This window comes from Siphateles boraxobius, unplaced genomic scaffold, assembly GCF_051911475.1.
Source record: "Siphateles boraxobius isolate OS27281-9 unplaced genomic scaffold, OSU_SipBor_1 179, whole genome shotgun sequence".
Lineage (NCBI taxonomy): Eukaryota > Metazoa > Chordata > Actinopteri > Cypriniformes > Leuciscidae > Siphateles > Siphateles boraxobius.
Window position 1 is genome coordinate 231332 of NW_027508787.1, and position 18679 is coordinate 250010.

General features: G+C 40.3%; 1 protein-coding gene across 2 annotated transcripts in view; it reads left to right on the forward strand.

Moving 5' to 3' along the window:
- The window catches only part of LOC143740640 (uncharacterized), a 32751-nt gene extending 17892 nt beyond the window's left edge, over positions 1 to 14859 (forward strand). For both annotated transcript variants that reach the window (XM_077232639.1, XM_077232640.1), the window contains exons 9-13: positions 2493 to 2614; positions 10648 to 11232; positions 12937 to 12980; positions 13174 to 13237; positions 14277 to 14859. In XM_077232639.1, coding sequence (XP_077088754.1) covers positions 2493 to 2614; positions 10648 to 11232; positions 12937 to 12980; positions 13174 to 13237; positions 14277 to 14336 — 875 coding nt within the window. In that variant the 3' untranslated portion in view covers positions 14337 to 14859. The remainder of the gene's footprint in view (positions 1 to 2492; positions 2615 to 10647; positions 11233 to 12936; positions 12981 to 13173; positions 13238 to 14276) is intronic.
- The last annotated feature ends 3820 nt before the right edge of the window (positions 14860 to 18679 follow it).

Here is an 18679-nt window from a genome sequence, read left to right on the forward strand (position 1 = left end):
GTGTTTTTTTATTTTTTATAAGTAATTTATTTTAGGGAAGCACTGAAACCGAAAATTCATGATGCACTTTACTGAAGAAAAAAAAATGAATCAAACCTATTTCAAAATATACACTCAAATAATGCAAACGGAGTTATTAAAACATTTAAATTGCACATATGGCAGTTTTTATATCAGCTTTTTTAATAACAGAATTGTTTCTACTGCAGTTGGTTGGTGAAATATAAACATTTAAACATCAATAAACTGTAATATCTTGTTTTCATGACAGATTTATTCAAACATACATTAAACAATGAAAACATCACTAACTGTGAATGTGAACTGAAAATATAATAGTGCATATAATAAGCAAAATGCTCTTCTCTAGAGTTATTTTTTCTAGCTAACTAATGAGTTTATGGGGATTGAACAGCTTTCTTAAGGTAAATGTAATGTACAGCATACAAGCTGTTTTATTGATGTGTTCCCCAGTTCAAACACTGATTGAGATATGATAGGTTTCAGTAAGTTGTTCTGTATCTGATGTTCATTGATGTTTATTTGCTGCTATAACTATTAGTGAAGAGGAAGAGATGTTCGGTTCACGAGTCGCTTGAACTGAACAGCTACAAAACTTCATTTAATGCTGCATATTAAAATCGACAGAATTTTAAAGTTAAGACTTCATATTAAAAGTAACAAAGCTTATTGCGATTATTTGATGGCAAGTGAAGTTGTCGACGCATCAACAGAAAAGATCTTAGATTTAAGAAACATATCATTACCAATTAAAATCAAGAAATTAATATTGTCGATCCAGAGCTAGTGTCACACAGCTGACGTGTTTAAGTGTTGTAGTTTATCCACGTTGAGTCACGAAATAGACGCTGAACACAGTCAAAATGAGCCATCGGAGAAGAGCGAGTTAAACGTCTGCTTCACTCACTGATTTAGCCACTAAAATAGGGATGCATCGATATTTGGCTCCCAAAACAGCTATTTTCGGTTTTGTTTCAGTTTATGTTTATTGTGTTTCCATCAATAACAATGTTTTTTAAGGTTTTAGTTAACGATAATAACCCCGGTACATAGAAATGCATAAGCAAATGTTTGTTAGTTTACAGTGTAATCGCTTGTTGAGAGAAAATTTGACTGCTTTTTCAGCTGAATATATATATAATAACAGAATTAGTGATGGACTGTAATATTGTCAAAGCCATATAATCCACATATGATCATTTTGAGATTATCGACATTAATCGACAATCGTGTTTGCTTCCCCTAATGTCTGCATTTTCCATCATTACATTATTTTATTTTTTTCATTATAATATGCATTATTTTATCAACCATTAAAATAGCTAAAATAGTGTGTGTAACGGAGTCAGTGTTATAAACAAGCAACTATTGCTAGTTTCCTTCTAGTTTGATTCTCTGCTGTTCCTTCAATGTCCGCAATACTCAGATTTACTGTTGTGCTGCAGTTTTGGGAACATGGAAGGTTTATAGTTTATATTTGCTGTACTCTCTCGTCCTGCCCGATTGCATGACATTGATGTTTTATAAGCTGTCTCTCTGCTCTGAAAGATTTTGAAACTAATTCAGACTGACAGCTGGAAAGTGAAACAGACTTGTGTTTTTTCTTAAATAAAGTTTCTCCACAACAGTGACGTTTCTCCAACATAATCTCGGTATAACTGCTGACTCTGCGCTCTGCCACATCTGATGTTGACGAGCAAAACTGTTTTTAGAAGAACAAAATTTAGAGGATCTCATTGCCTTACCTAAGAAAAGTTACTCTCTCACTGATGATGATGATGATGAGGCTTTCTTCATGCTGTTCTTTGAGTTTTTAATCCTCATTTAATGTACCATGCATTTCCTCTAAAAAGGGGAAAAACATCAAAACATCTTATTTTTTTCCCGTCTATAAATAGGGCCCTGTAATTTCTGCGGCTCGGAAAACACGGTCAGAATCCAGTCAAAAAAATGGAATTTAATGTATAACATGGAATTTGGCAAATTTTGGATGAATAAGTCAGAAGTAGGGCTGTACACTTGATCACATGACAATATAGACTAGATTCTGAGAATACTAAAGTACAAAAAGACTATTTAAATATAAAATCTGCATGTTTTGCGTGTCTCTGTGTGAATGAAGGGCCCTATTGTTGTTTAGATTATTTATAAAAAAAATATATAAATTAAGTTGTTGCAGTTTTATGAATTCAGTTGATTATTATTTTTTAAAATTGTATTAAACCATTAAAATAAAATTTAGAAAAAAATGATTGGAATTTAGGGAAAAATATACCGTAATTTGAGAGGGGAAAAAATTACAACTTTTTTTAAAAACGTACAAGTATCATGATTTAAATTATTTAAACATGCTTTTGATTACTAACATTTAATTTAACCTTTAAATCCAGAAACATGTTAACCGAATCTTCACAGAATCAGAATGCATGTGTGTTTGAGCTGCTAATGATGGTGTTTGTCTCTGCTCTCAGGCGACCTCACAGCTCTGGGAAACATCAACAGTCTTCATAGTTTACTGGGAGCAGGACCTCTGTTGCTGCCACAGGGCCCGTCTCTGAACCACACACCCCTCAACCCGCTCACCTGCCTACAGGTACACACACACACACACACACACACACTGCCCGTCTCTGAACCACACACCCCTCAACCCGCTCACCTGCCTACAGGTACACACACACACACACACACACACACTGCCCGTCTCTGAACCACACACCCCTCAACCCGCTCACCTGCCTACAGGTACACACACACACACACACACTGCCCGTCTCTGAACCACACACCCCTCAACCCGCTCACCTGCCTACAGGTACACACACACACACACACACTGCCCGTCTCTGAACCACACACCCCTCAACCCGCTCACCTGCCTACAGGTACACACACACACACACACTGCCCGTCTCTGAACCACACACCCCTCAACCCGCTCACCTGCCTACAGGTACACACACACACACACACACACACACACACACTGCCCGTCTCTGAACCACACACCCCTCAACCGGCTCACCTGCCTACAGGTACACACACACACACACACACACACACACTGCCCGTCTCTGAACCACACACCCCTCAACCCGCTCACCTGCCTACAGGTACACACACACACACACACACACTGCCCGTCTCTGAACCACACACCCCTCAACCCGCTCACCTGCCTACAGGTACACACACACACACACACACACACACACTGCCCGTCTCTGAACCACACACCCCTCAACCCGCTCACCTGCCTACAGGTACACACACACACACTGCCCGTCTCTGAACCACACACCCCTCAACCCGCTCACCTGCCTACAGGTACACACACACACACACACACACACTGCCCGTCTCTGAACCACACACCCCTCAACCCGCTCACCTGCCTACAGGTACACACACACACACACACACACAGTGCCCGTCTCTGAACCACACACCCCTCAACCCGCTCACCTGCCTACAGGTACACACACACACACACACTGCCCGTCTCTGAACCACACACCCCTCAACCCGCTCACCTGCCTACAGGTACACACACACACATACACTGCCCGTCTCTGAACCACACACCCCTCAACCCGCTCACCTGCCTACAGGTACACATACACACACACACACACACACACACACTGCCCGTCTCTGAACCACACACCCCTCAACCCGCTCACCTGCCTACAGGTACACACACACACACACACACTGCCCGTCTCTGAACCACACACCCCTCAACCCGCTCACCTGCCTACAGGTACACACACACATACACACACACACACACACATTGCCCGTCTCTGAACCACACACCCCTCAACCCGCTCACCTGCCTACAGGTACACACACACACACACACACACACATTGCCCGTCTCTGAACCACACACCCCTCAACCCGCTCACCTGCCTACAGGTACACACACACACACACACATTGCCCGTCTCTGAACCACACACCCCTCAACCCGCTCACCTGCCTACAGGTACACACACACACACACACACACACACATTGCCCGTCTCTGAACCACACACCCCTCAACCCGCTCACCTGCCTACAGGTACACACACACACACACACACACACTGCCCGTCTCTGAACCACACACCCCTCAACCCGCTCACCTGCCTACAGGTACACACACACACACACACACACTGCCCGTCTCTGAACCACACACCCCTCAACCCGCTCACCTGCCTACAGGTACACACACACACACACTGCCCGTCTCTGAACCACACACCCCTCAACCCGCTCACCTGCCTACAGGTACACACACACACACACACACACTGCCCGTCTCTGAACCACACACCCCTCAACCCGCTCACCTGCCTACAGGTACACACACACACACACTGCCTGTCTCTGAACCACACACCCCTCAACCCGCTCACCTGCCTACAGGTACACACACACTGCCAGTCTCTGAGCAACACACCCCTCAACCCGCTCACCTGCCTACAGGTACACACACACAGACACACACACACACACACACACTGCCCGTCTCTGAACCACACACCCCTCAACCCGCTCACCTGCCTACAGGTACACACACACACACACACTGCCCGTCTCTGAACCACACACCCCTCAACCCGCTCACCTGCCTACAGGTACACACACACACACACACTGCCCGTCTCTGAACCACACACCCCTCAACCCGCTCACCTGCCTACAGGTACACACACACACACACACACTGCCCGTCTCTGAACCACACACCCCTCAACCCGCTCACCTGCCTACAGGTACACACACACACACACACTGCCCGTCTCTGAACCACACACCCCTCAACCCGCTCACCTGCCTACAGGTACACATACACACACACACACACACACACACACTGCCCGTCTCTGAACCACACACCCCTCAACCCGCTCACCTGCCTACAGGTACACACACACACACACACACTGCCCGTCTCTGAACCACACACCCCTCAACCCGCTCACCTGCCTACAGGTACACACACACATACACACGCACACACACACACACACATTGCCCGTCTCTGAACCACACACCCCTCAACCCGCTCACCTGCCTACAGGTACACACACACACACACACACACATTGCCCGTCTCTGAACCACACACCCCTCAACCCGCTCACCTGCCTACAGGTACACACACACACACACACACTGCCCGTCTCTGAACCACACACCCCTCAACCCGCTCACCTGCCTACAGGTACACACACACACACACTGCCCGTCTCTGAACCACACACCCCTCAACCCGCTCACCTGCCTACAGGTACACACACACACACACACTGCCCGTCTCTGAACCACACACCCCTCAACCCGCTCACCTGCCTACAGGTACACACACACACACACTGCCTGTCTCTGAACCACACACCCCTCAACCCGCTCACCTGCCTACAGGTACACACACACACACACACACACTGCCCGTCTCTGAACCACACACCCCTCAACCTGCTCACCTGCCTACAGGTACACACACACACACTGCCTGTCTCTGAACCACACACCCCTCAACCCGCTCACCTGCCTACAGGTACACACACACACACTGCCCGTCTCTGAACCACACACCCCTCAACCCGCTCACCTGCCTACAGGTACACACACACACACACACTGCCCGTCTCTGAACCACACACCCCTCAACCCGCTCACCTGCCTACAGGTACACACACACACACTGCCTGTCTCTGAACCACACACCCCTCAACCCGCTCACCTGCCTACAGGTACACACACACACACACACTGCCCATCTCTGAACCACACACCCCTCAACCCGCTCACCTGCCTACAGGTACACACACACACACACACTGCCCGTCTCTGAACCACACACCCCTCAACCCGCTCACCTGCCTACAGGTACACACACACACACACACACTGCCTGTCTCTGAACCACACACCCCTCAACCCGCTCACCTGCCTACAGGTACACACACACACACTGCCTGTCTCTGAACCACACACCCCTCAACCCGCTCACCTGCCTACAGGTACACACACACACACTGCCCGTCTCTGAACCACACACCCCTCAACCCGCTCACCTGCCTACAGGTACACACACACTGCCAGTCTCTGAGCAACACACCCCTCAACCCGCTCACCTGCCTACAGGTACACACACACACACACACTGCCCGTCTCTGAACCGCACACCCCTCAACCCGCTCACCTGCCTACAGGTACACACACACACACACACACACACACACACACACACTGCTAGTTTCTCTCACAGAGGTTCGTCTGTTGAAGCAGCTGTAAACTAGGGCTGTCAAAATGTCTGAAAAGCTCAATTCAAATTTCGTTTTTTAATATTGGCAAAATTTGAATTATATTCGAATTCTAAAGGCAATTCTGTATCTACATTTGAACACAAGAGCGCAATAAGCAAATATAAACCAAATCAAGCATCGCATCCTTTATTGAAATGAAATTCACTTTTTAAAGTGCATTAACTTTTGAAATAATTGTTTTTAAATAAAATATAATTTCCTTAATTGTGCATGCAAGGAAAATTAGGTTACAGTAGTGCATAAAACTGTGTTTGTGCATCAGTAACCTGAGAAAACACACTTCAACACATAGCGTAATGTTAATGAACTACATGAACACACAACAGCAAACTGACATTCAGAAACACTCACTTCTACTCACTCCATATTGTTCACCAAAAACTAGTGGTCGACCGATATGGGTTTTTTGATGGCCGAAGCTGATATCTTAGAGAGCAGGGTGGCCGATGGCCGATATAAAGCCTATATTTATATATATATATATATATATATATCAGTAATCTGATATATTAATCAGTAATCACTGATAATCATATTTTTTCAAATAAAGACTTTTTTTTTACTTTGACTTTTGACAAGGTAACGCTAATTTTACATACAGCACACAGTGAAAACGACATGAATATGACACAGTGGGCCACTGGATATAGCACAGCATATTTTAAAATGAAGGATTTAAAGTTTTTCGATCGCGTCTCCTGTGAAGCTGATCTTCTGTTCGCATTTACTCACTGCACACGGACCGTCACTCGCAGGAACACTTTTATGCAGTCTACAAATGCACACTTCACAAGATATCACAGCTGGATTCGATTAAATCTGCAAGGTTTGTGAAAATAAATGTTTATTAGATATTCAGAGATTTGTTTAAATTATGTAGATGCCCATTTGCTGAATGTTGGCGGTAAATGAGAAAGTATTTTAAGCTGATTGTTTGCCTTTTCGGTTACAAATAATATAAAAGCAAATCTCTTTCGGATACCAGTTACTTTCTTTGACCAGTTCTGTAGCCACCGGTTCTGTCTAACAAAGTATTAGATCTGACTGACAGAGATCCGGAGAATGTGAGTGAGCGCTGTGTGATCAGGCGCTGCCGTTCTCTTCTCAGGTGCCTTTTTTCTCAGCGCCGCCCGTCAAAATAAAAGTCTGCAGCGCCGTCAAAATAAAAGTCCCGCTTCCAACACATCGGCCAATCAGAAAAACTTATCGGCCGATGCCAATATTTTTAAAAAGCCAAATATCGGCCAATATATCGGCCGTGGCGATATATCGGTCGACCACTACCAAAAACACCAGCATGATCTGGGCGAGTGCTTTCTGTTGACAATATTTCCAGCTGAGAGTGTTTTCGTCAGCAGCCTTTTTTCCCGCTATTTTTCAATTGAACAACGCAACGCTGTAAACTGGAGCTAACAAAAACACAGCGTGTCAGTTACGTCATCATCATGTCTCGCGCTACTCTTGACACAACAAAAATTCGAATGCACGAGGTTTTTTTGCATTCAAATGTGCTTTTTTTCTATTCAAAATCACTAAATTTTTATTTGACAGCCCAAACTGTCAGGTCTTTGAAGACAATGAATTAAAGGCACACTATGCAGGAATTCTGTTTTTGTCAAACAGCGACCCCTAGAGTCGCTGTGGAATACTAACACCCCCACACTGGTACCTGTTCGGTAGGATAGCAGCGTCGGGCATGCAACAGGCACAGATAGACTCGGAAGATATTGACCAGGTAATGTTTCACGATTTCATACAAATATTAGGCTACTGCATAGTCTACTGAACTACTGATGATGGTAAAAGGATAATAATAACTATATGTCAAGTGTTAAGGCCTGTTCACACCAAGCACGATAACTATAAAGATAACGATAAAGATATAATTCTAAAAATCGTTCTCCATATTAAAGAATTACAGAGTTCACACCACAACTATAACGATAAAGATATGAGGAACGATATCGTTTGGATCACTTTCAGAACGATTTTTTTCCAGCTGTCGAAACGATAAAACACTGACAGCCAATCAGAATCCATTCTAATTTAAAGGTCTCGCGCATTTAAAATGGCAGATGACATTGCAGAGAAGTTAATCGTCGAGGTACAAAAAAATCCTCCACTGTTTGACAAGTCAAACCCCCTTTTCAAGGATACGTTAAAAAAGATGGATATATGGAAAGCAATCGGTCGTATCCTGGGAATAAATGGTGAGAAGTATTAACGATTAGATATTATGCAGTTTAGCATAGTGTAACAAAATTACCTCAGGTAGGCTATAACTTACAGCGCTAGTTTTGACAACATTGCTGAAGTTGCAGTGAAAAAGGCATTGTATACATAAAGGTGTTGTTGACTAGGCGATGTTTTTATCCCATCATTGACTTCGTCAGCTAAATTCACAGTTAGATTAGATCGATTACACTAGACTTGCTAGATTCACTGTTTAGATGCGCTCGGGACATAGCATGCTGGCTGAGGACATCTGCTGGCAAAGACGTGTAAAGGCAATAAGAACAGCAAAAACATATTCAATGACATTGTTGCAAACAACAATTATAATAAAATGTAATCTATAAAATCAGTCAATATCATTAAAGCTATTGTAGTACGTTTTTATGAATGAAACTGTTGTTGATTCATTCGAAAATATGAATACAATTTGTCTTCAAAAGACGACAGCTCTCTAATCAGAGTGACGGATTCTCCCAACTCCTCTCGTCTTTTAAGGATATCGTGTACCCGAAAGCGCCTGTTTTTGTTTTGATATTTTTTTGTAACGTAAAGCAGCAGCAGGTCATCCATTTTCGCTACTTTGAAACCGCATCGCGGGCGCGCGCGTGCTTAGAATAAAAAGACCGTAATCGGTTGTTGGTGTGGACGCATATATAGTTATCTTTATCGTTATCTTTATAGTTATCGTGCTTTGTGTGAACGGGCCTTTAGACTACTTTATAATAATAAAGTAGCCTACCGCGTTTGCTGGCTTATAAAGTTTTTACATGATTGCTGCTAAATCACAAGTAAATAGCCTATAGTCTAGGACTACTGTATAATTTCATTTGTGTTTTTTGATTGTAATGTAATTAAACATTACAAAATGGCAGATGACATCAATAAAGTTAAATGTACGTCACATTATTTCATAACATTCGCCGTTGTGATGTCATTAGACATGATTATTGCAATTTATCATAATAGTTTGCAAATTGTGCTCGTTTACACTTTTTACAACCTCTAGGCTTATTTGTGTCCTGATAATTATGTGAGATATTGACAACTGTTCTCATGATAATCTCATGATGAATTATTGGACTGGTCTAATTATCAACAATGGATGAATGAACGGCATCGTAAAAAAATGACACACTACAAGCAAGCGCAGCAACATACAATATAGAACGCAAACAAGTTTACAAATAAGATATTTACTTTCTAGTCCATCAACAAGATCGGCAGGTCAGCATCGCTGTTGCATCAATAATATTATTGATCTGCCTTACTTAAGGTGGACGTTGACTCAATTTTCTTTTAGAAACAAACTCTGTTATATTATTTTCATGTTATCACTGTGAAGCTGCTTTGATACAATCTGTATTGTAAAAAGCGCTATATAAATAAAGGTGACTTGACTTGACTTGACTTGCATCCAGTGCTGCTGTTTAGCTCGCGCCAACGAGTGAAAGCCCGAGCGAGTGGGACTCTTGTCCGGTTCCTCACGCGGTCAGATTCTCTTTTCCTTTTCCCAGTCTCTTCCGACCGCGTTTTCTTTACTTTTTCCATCTTCGACTCGAGTATCACGTCTGAAATGCGCGCAAGTGTCTTCGTGCTTCATATGTTGTTGTTGATGTGTGTGACGTCGTTGCCGTAAATCATTTCGGGATTCTCGCGAGATTTGTCGGGTCGCTCCTCTCAAACTTGCATTGCTGGTTTTTCCAGCATTTTAACGTTATGAAATATTATAACATTATTTAAAAAATCTTTACTGTCACTTTTGATCAATTTAATGTGTCCTTGATGAATAAAAGTCTTACTAACCCCACATTTTTTTTAACGGTAGTTTATATATTATTACATTATTTATAATTATATCATACATATACCAACAAAAAATCTCAATTGAACTTCTTCAAAGTAGTAATTCTCATCCTGCATTCCCACAATCATGAGGTGCATTAAAAACGGTTGAATAATTCACTTGATGCTTTTCCCGTCATTTCTCTGCCTTGTCTTGTAAATGCTCAACTTATATTCATTATATTATATACTGTTTATTGATGTACTCTCTCACTCTCAGCTGACGATGACACCGGCGCTCATGGGAGAGAAACCAGCGAGTCTCCATCACACGCCTCCTCCGTCACAAGAAGAGCTTCCGGCGGCTCAGATATCCCAGAATGCCTTGCTCCACACACCCGGTCCGCAGAGAGAGGGTTCGGGTTCTGGGCTGTTCGACCCGTACGGTTCCTTCATGGACACCATCTACACCTCGTTTCTGCAGGTTAGCGAGCGCGACTCGGACTCCACGCCGCTGTCGTACCCGGAGCTCCCGCCGTCCCTCAGTCCCCGCCGGGCCTGTTCGGTCCACAACCCGGATCTGACCCGCCTCGGCATGGACTCGGCCCAGTCTCCGGCCCGCGGCACGCCGAAGCTCAGCGAGGAGCCCTCGCCGGCGCCGCCCTGCAGGCCATCGGGAGCCGACGCTCTGTCCGACATCATGGAGGAGGCCAAGACCGACGGCTCCAAAGTGTGTTACAGCAACGGGATCGGGTCGGGAGGAGACCGTGACGAGGAGGAGGAGCCAGACGAGGAGGATGATGATGGACGAAGAACGAGTCCGGTCGTCGATGACATCAGCAGCAGAGAGGCGGAGCAAGTGAGGGTGAGCCTGGTTTTGTTATTTATGTACTATTATAATGTTTATTCATATTTTTTATTTTTTTTAATTTTGGTTTGTTTGTCATTTAATGTGATTTTGTCATTTTTTAGATAAGTTTTTTTACTTTTTTAGCTTTAATTTCAGTCATTTTGTTAAGTGTTTTTGTCAATTTTTTAGTGCTTTTTTTTTTGCTTAGATTTTTTTCCATAATTGTTTATTTTTTATGCTTTTTTAAAAAAAATTTTTTTACATTTTTTAGCTTTAATTTAATTTCAGTTAAAATAATTTTTCAAATTAAACAAATTTTTTTTTTCATTTTCGTCAAAATTTTGTTTGTTTGTTTTTCGTGTTATACTATGAATTTCGTTGAATACTATACTATTATAAAAATGTCACTTTTTTAAAATTTTAGTTTTTCAGTAATTTTACGTGTTTTGTAAAAAAAAAATGTTTTTCCAATTTTTTTTGCTTTAATTTTATTTCAGTAATTTTGTTGTTTTTCTGATTTATTTAAAGTGTTTTTTCATGTTTTTTAGCTTTAATTTAATTTCAGTAATTTTAAGTGCTTTTGTCATCTTTTTATGCTTTTTTTTTAGCTTAGATTTCTTTCCCGTAATTTTTTTTTCCTTCATTTTTCTTCTTTTTTTCACGTTTAATTTTTTTCAGTAATTTGGTGTGCTTTTTTTCCACTTTTTTCGCTTTAATTTTGTTTCAGTAATTTTGTGTTCTCGTCATTTTTAGATTTTTTTTCGCTTTAATTTAGTTTCAGTTAAAGTAATTTTTCAAATTAAACTTATTTTATTTAACTTTAAAGGTATAGCGGAGGATCTTTCCGAATTTTAGAGAAGACCCTCTCCAATTTTTTAAAAAATGCACATGCGCCTATTAAACGTGTCGAGTGACCGAGGACTCAAGACATGATATGCAATGGAGAAGTAGCTTGTTGCATTTGTGTAATAAATACTATGGTGAACACATTGTAATTATCGAAAATGAACACACAAGGTTTTAGAATATTTCAACGTGATACCATTTACCATTTGGTCATAAGGCTACTTTAGACTAATTGAGATGTTTACCGTGTCTACGCGGTACATGACTTGTGCCAGGGCTAGCATCGCTAATCATAGCTTACATTAACTTTTACTAGCAGTGACTTTTACCAAACTTTACCTGTCTAGTAGAATCTTCGTGACTGCGGCATCAGTGGGAAGCACAACCCGTGCTTTTAGCGCACGCCAGCGTGTGAAATATTCACCCAAAATCACTCTGGTCTTGTTTCTATATTCTGCGGCCTTTCTCTTCTTATCATACACTTCGTATACATTTTTTCTCTTTCGACCCTCAGCCATTTTCAAAGGAATGGCTGAAACCGTAACTCATCACACATAATACACCTGAAAGTGCGCATGCGCAGAAGGGACGAGCACGTACGACGGCCTTACGTAAACATATCACCAGAATGATTGACACTTAGGTGGACCAATAGTATAGGCTACCCACCCGGAAAAAGAAAATCCTCCGCTATAACTATAAGTCTAATTTTAGTTGTTTTTTCTTGTTATACTATGCTTTATTTCTACAACTGAAATGTTTTCTGAAACAATTCTAATAGTATAAGATTTTTATGTAATGTTGCAGACTGCTTCAATACCTTTTTTTATTCATAGGAGTGATTGATATTGATTGGCTGGTTTTGTTTGACAGACTGAAGACATGCACACAGGAGGCAGAAGGAAGAGGAAACAGACGTGAGTGCATCTGGAGCTGTGTGTGTGTGTGTGTGTGTGTGTGTGTGTGTGTGTGTGTGTGTGTGTGTGTGTGTGTGTGTGTGTGTGTGTGTGTGTGTGTGTGTGTGTGTGTGTGTGTGTGTGTGTGTGTGTGTGTGTGTGTGTGTGTGTGTGTTTTGCAGTGCTTTGTGTTTTACTCTCTCCTCTTCTTCAGACTGCAGAGGAGTCCAGACCTGCCGGGCGGCATCGACAGCATCATCGAGGAGCCCAACGCCACGGTGAGACACACACACACACACACACACACACAAGCATCTTACACTGTTTGATTGCACATGTGCATTAATCATTGTCTTAAGTCTTAAATATTAGATTCAGCTGGTATCAAATGTAAAGGTATAAAAAGTCTTCAATTGCATAAGAAAAGTATTTTTTTGAGACTTTTTCTTAGGTTTTTTTTCCATGAGGTCTTAGAATTCTTAAATTTAGGAGGTTTTTACATTTCAAGGGGTTTTAAATTGAAGAGGTATTAAAATGTTGAGTTTGTTCTTAGATTTAAGAGGTTTTAAAATGTTGTGTTCTTAAATTTAAGAGGTTTTTATATTTTATCATGTCTTTAAATTTGAGACGTTTTTATATTTCAAGAATTCCTAAACTTGTAGTTTTAAATTTAAGTAAGTTTTTATTGCTCAAGAGGTCTTTAAATTTAAAAAGTTTTTTATATTTCAAGATTTCTTAAACTTAAGTAGTTTTTATATTTTATCGTGTCTTTAAATGTGAGTGGTTTTTAAATTCCAAGAGACCCTAGAATTATTAAATTTAAGATTTTTTGAAATTTAAAAAACTTAAATTTAATACGTTTTTAAATGTTGATTTCTTAATTTAAGAGGTTTTTATATTTTATCATGTCTTTAAATTTATGAGGTTTTTACATTTCAAGAGTTCTTAAATTTAAAAGACATGATAAAATATAAAAACCACTGAAATTTAAAAGACATGATAAAATATAAAAAAACACTTAAATTTAAGAACTCTTGATATGTAAAAACCTCTTAAATTTAGTGGTTTTTATATTTTATCGTGTCTTTAAATTTCAGTGTTTTTTAAATTCCAAGAGACCTTAGAATTATTAAATTTAAGATTTTTCTAAATTTAAAAACTTAAATTGAATACGTTTTTAAATGTTCATTTCTTAATCTAAGATGTTTTTTACATTTCAAGAGGTCTTATATTTGAGAAAGGAAAAACAAGAATCGAATTAGGCCATATGGACATCCCTAAGAACGTATTAAACGGAAGTTGTGTGTCGTGTTGCAGATCCCGATGTCGAGGCCGGCTCGCTCCACCAGAGGGAAGAGACGCCGCGTGGTCCGATAGATCCGACCGTACGGTACCGCCAACACCAGCACTGTTGCCACGGCAACGCCATCACAGCGCTCGTCTCCCGTGATCTCGCTCCTCCGTCACGCGTGTTTGTGTTCGTCCGTTCTTGACCATTGTTACATGAACATGTTAATTTACCATGAGAGGGCTTTTACTAATGAGACAATTGTTAAATTGTCGCACGAATGCATCAGTTTAGGAATGGTTGTTTGTTTACCAGTACTTTTAATGTTTCTTTGCTTCTTTTTGATGATTGTGATTGACAGCTCTGCCCGAGCATTCACTCCCATCAGTCTTTAGATGCACACGAGTCCATGTTGTTGTTGTCGTCGTCAACAAATTTGTTGAATTTAAAAGCTTGTGTTCCAGAGCCCGAAAAACCCTTTGTTTCTGGGAATCTTTCCAATCGACGGATCATTGCATCACAAATGTCATTTTACCCATCATGCACCTCATGAACTGCTTTTTAGCATCAAATGCATTCAGCAGTTTTGTCACACCGCAAAAAAAAAAAAAATCTTATTTGGGAATTTTATCTTGTTTTCCAATACATTCTCAGATCAAGATGCATATACTGGAAAAGCTAAATAAATTATATAAATTAAATATATAAATATTTCATATATTGAGAGAAACATTTATCAAAATGAAGCATTTACTATACGCATTGTGAAATGCAAATAAACATGACATTTCCTTGATGTCAGAAATAATCATGCTTAAAGAAAGAAAAAATATTTGCCAGTAAATTTTAACATGATTCAAAAAGAAAACGTCTATTTTTCTGACCCCTGGGGCAGATATTTGGCAAAAACTCAGTTCATTTTGATACATTTTTCAGTAAACAAGACTTTTTGCATCTTCAGAAAATGTATCTTGATTTAAAAATGTTTAGAAAAACAAGACGACATCAATAATCTTTGCAGTGTTTTATGCTTCCCTGCAGAGACACTGAAGCTGAGAAACGCCCAGTTTCACTCATAACTCTATTCGTCTGAGCAGGGCCGTATATATCCATATCTATATTTCATAAGTGTGTGTGTGTGTGTGTGTGTTCCAGGAGGGAGTGGATCTAGTGTATCTGTAGGTTTGTAGGGGCTTTAGTCGTGGATGGTGTCGCACAGGACTGTGTTTCCCAGAGCTCACCAACACCGGCACAAGATTATTACTGAATATTTAAAATAATGATTTAATAATGTGGCTGATTATGCAATTTTACTATTGAATTTATGTATATATGTACAGTTTTAGTATTTTATTTTGTACACCTTTTTTTAGGAAAAAATGATCAATTTGTAAAATATTTCTCCTGCAGAGAAACCTTTCCTTTCTCATATTCATGTTTGATTTGTAAAGAAAATACGTTGAGAATTGTGAACAAGTAGCATTTCCTTTTTTTTTTTTTTCTATTGGGAGTTAATTTTTTTTTTATTTAACAAATTAAAAGGTTTTAAATGATGAAACGTTCTCTTCTGATTATTTGATGTCACGGTTCTTATATCATCCACAGCATCGTGAAATACAGAGGAACAACTTTGATGAACTTTTTTGATCCACTTCAAATGTTGAGTACTGTATTTACTAGGGGTGGCACGATCCGCCTTTTCCCCTCCGATACCTGGGACTCAGTATTGGCCGATACCGATCCCAAAGATTATAGAAGTACCAAGAGGCGAAACCCAATAGAACGTTCCATTGCAGCAAACGCGCGCATGCGCAGAGCAGCAGCTCCGCCATCTTGGACTGAACGCAACACAGCTGTCATAGAATTGAACGATACCGGTTCCAATTCAAAAGCGGTTTATGGAGCTAAATAGTAGTTTCTAGTTTTTAATATCTCTATAGCCTACACTAAAACGGCGTGTTGAATAATGTACAACAAAATAATGCTTATGGATCGGTTTATAATTAAACAATTTCGTCATAGAGAATGACGCTGTCAAATAGGCTAACTTATTTATTTACCCCAATAACTTTTCGGGATAACTCCCGTTTTCATACAGCACAATTTTACAACACCAGTAACAACATTTGAATCTCATGAAATAATGAACAAATCATTTCTGCCTGTATTAACTTGCACAAGGTTTGATTTGTTGTGTGTGAGTAAAGTGCACACATTTACGTTACTACAAATAGAATGGCAATGGTAAGTATATTAGCTGTTCTAACGTTATATGTTTTAGTCTTTAGTTTTATTATAATTTAATTCATCTTGACTGATAAAAACTTTGTACAACATGCCACATTTGATACAGAAAGAGAGAGTTAATGTACAGATGACTTAACTTTAAAACTTTTCTGTTGCGCTTCTGTTTGGGCTGTGAGAGTTGTCGATTTTGGGTCCGTAATATATGATGGATTCTGACTCTATTGAATAGTTTCACCATGTAAACAAGAGTGTTTTTGCACTTTTCCTTCTCACACACAACTGCCCTGCACTCACTGTTGTACACCTCCATGCCGCCGCTCAGTGGCATCATGCCCATTCAAAGTGAGGGCACGTGCCCACTCAGATTTTTCTTCCCTGATAATTTTTTTGTCACAACTTTATTCCTATTATGCTCCATAATTACCAGAGCCTAGAAATAACTCGCACGTTGAGCTGGCAATGTTTTACAGATGGTCTTGAAGTGGTAATTGGATATTAAAAGGTAGTGGGAGTATTTGTGGTTGACCTGAAAATTTTAACTTGATCAAAAAGTTTGGATTTGATATTAGCTGCGAATTCAGAGCATTAACTTAAGTTGTGTCAGTGTAACGTTATCGATAGCTAGCCTAGTCTAACCGTAAACTAGTTGGCTAACGTTACTGCCTGCCATACAAAGCCAATAAGCCATAGTAACGTTATCTGATCAGTTTTGAAACATCTGTTCTCTTTTGTATTGTGTCAAAGTCTCCAGCTGGTTCAATTGTTTTCAGTTTCATAGAAACGAGGGTGTTAAATTTGTTGTAGGCTAACTGCAAAATCCAACCTAACGTTATCAAGGCATCGACTTGATGTTTCTCCCATAGACTGTTATTCACGGTTGATTAAGCATTTTCAAATAAACGGGGTAGTGTTAACCTTATTCAGCACTGAAATCTGTCAAACTTCTTTCAAAGTCCTTCATCACATATTAATATTAAAATAATTTAATTTCAGAGCACCACAAAGTCAGACCTCAGCACCTTTATGTACCTTTAATGTGAGATCGTTCTTAGGTCACATATACCAATTTAAAATCATAACATAAAAACTGCAATGGTACTGTTTTTAAAATCATGTGTAGTAGGCCTAAGTGTACAGTAAGTGTGTGTGTGTAAACATGCTTTAATGAAGTAGACTTCAAAAGCTTTTGAATTTGAGCTTACAGTTCTTTCATCAACCTGTCTTTTGCATAAACTTACAAAATAGATACTTTAACTTAGTCCTCAGATAGAGGAGGGTTGCTGCTAGCTCCGTTAAGGTATTTCTGTCCCTCCCAAACTGCATTGAAATGGTATGTTTAGCAGCCAGAATTGAAAAAATTCAGGGGGAGAAACCCTCTGACCCCTCCTAACATGATCCATATCACCCGTCAGAAAACAATTGCAACGTCTCAGATTGTGCCCCCCCCAGAATTTTGGCTTGCATGACGCCCCTGCCGCCGCTATTTACGTATGGTGATGTACGTACGCTGCGCACTTCAACGTTAATACAAACCTTTTCTACTTTACCGGAATCTATGAAATGCTAGTTGATTGGTTGTACACTGCTAGATGTTGCAGTTGATGGCAAAACACTGTTTTCTTTGTTTCCAATTATTTCCAGACATTATGCTGTACAGTTGTGCTAATTAACGGTAAACCCGTTGGTTCAGTCCAAAATGGCGTCAGCGCGACAGCAGCGCCATCTAGCGATTGTTACCAAAACTGCAACGGACTTTCACCTCTTGTTTGTTCTATACTCTTTGCCGATCCAATACTAAAATAATAATTTAAAAAAACAGTGCCAAATTACCTAATAAACTGTATCTGTATGCCTCACTGTGGGGAAGAGACTGATTATTCTTTAGTTAAAGGCATCAAAGCTTGACTTAAACATTAGTTTCCTTACATTGTAAAACAATACAGACAAAGTATATACTATATATAATTAAAATACATTTATTTTAAAATTTTATGCGCAACTTTTTAATGAAGCAACAACATATGATAGATTGGACAGAACAACTAAGGCTATCAATAAACGGCTATTGCGCAAAAGCATTGTAATATGAAAGGCTCCAATTTAGAGCGGCACGAAACCTTATGCGCATCTCGTGCGCAGAACGATGCGCTCGAAGCAACATGGAGTCACGGCGCGCAGCGCTTCG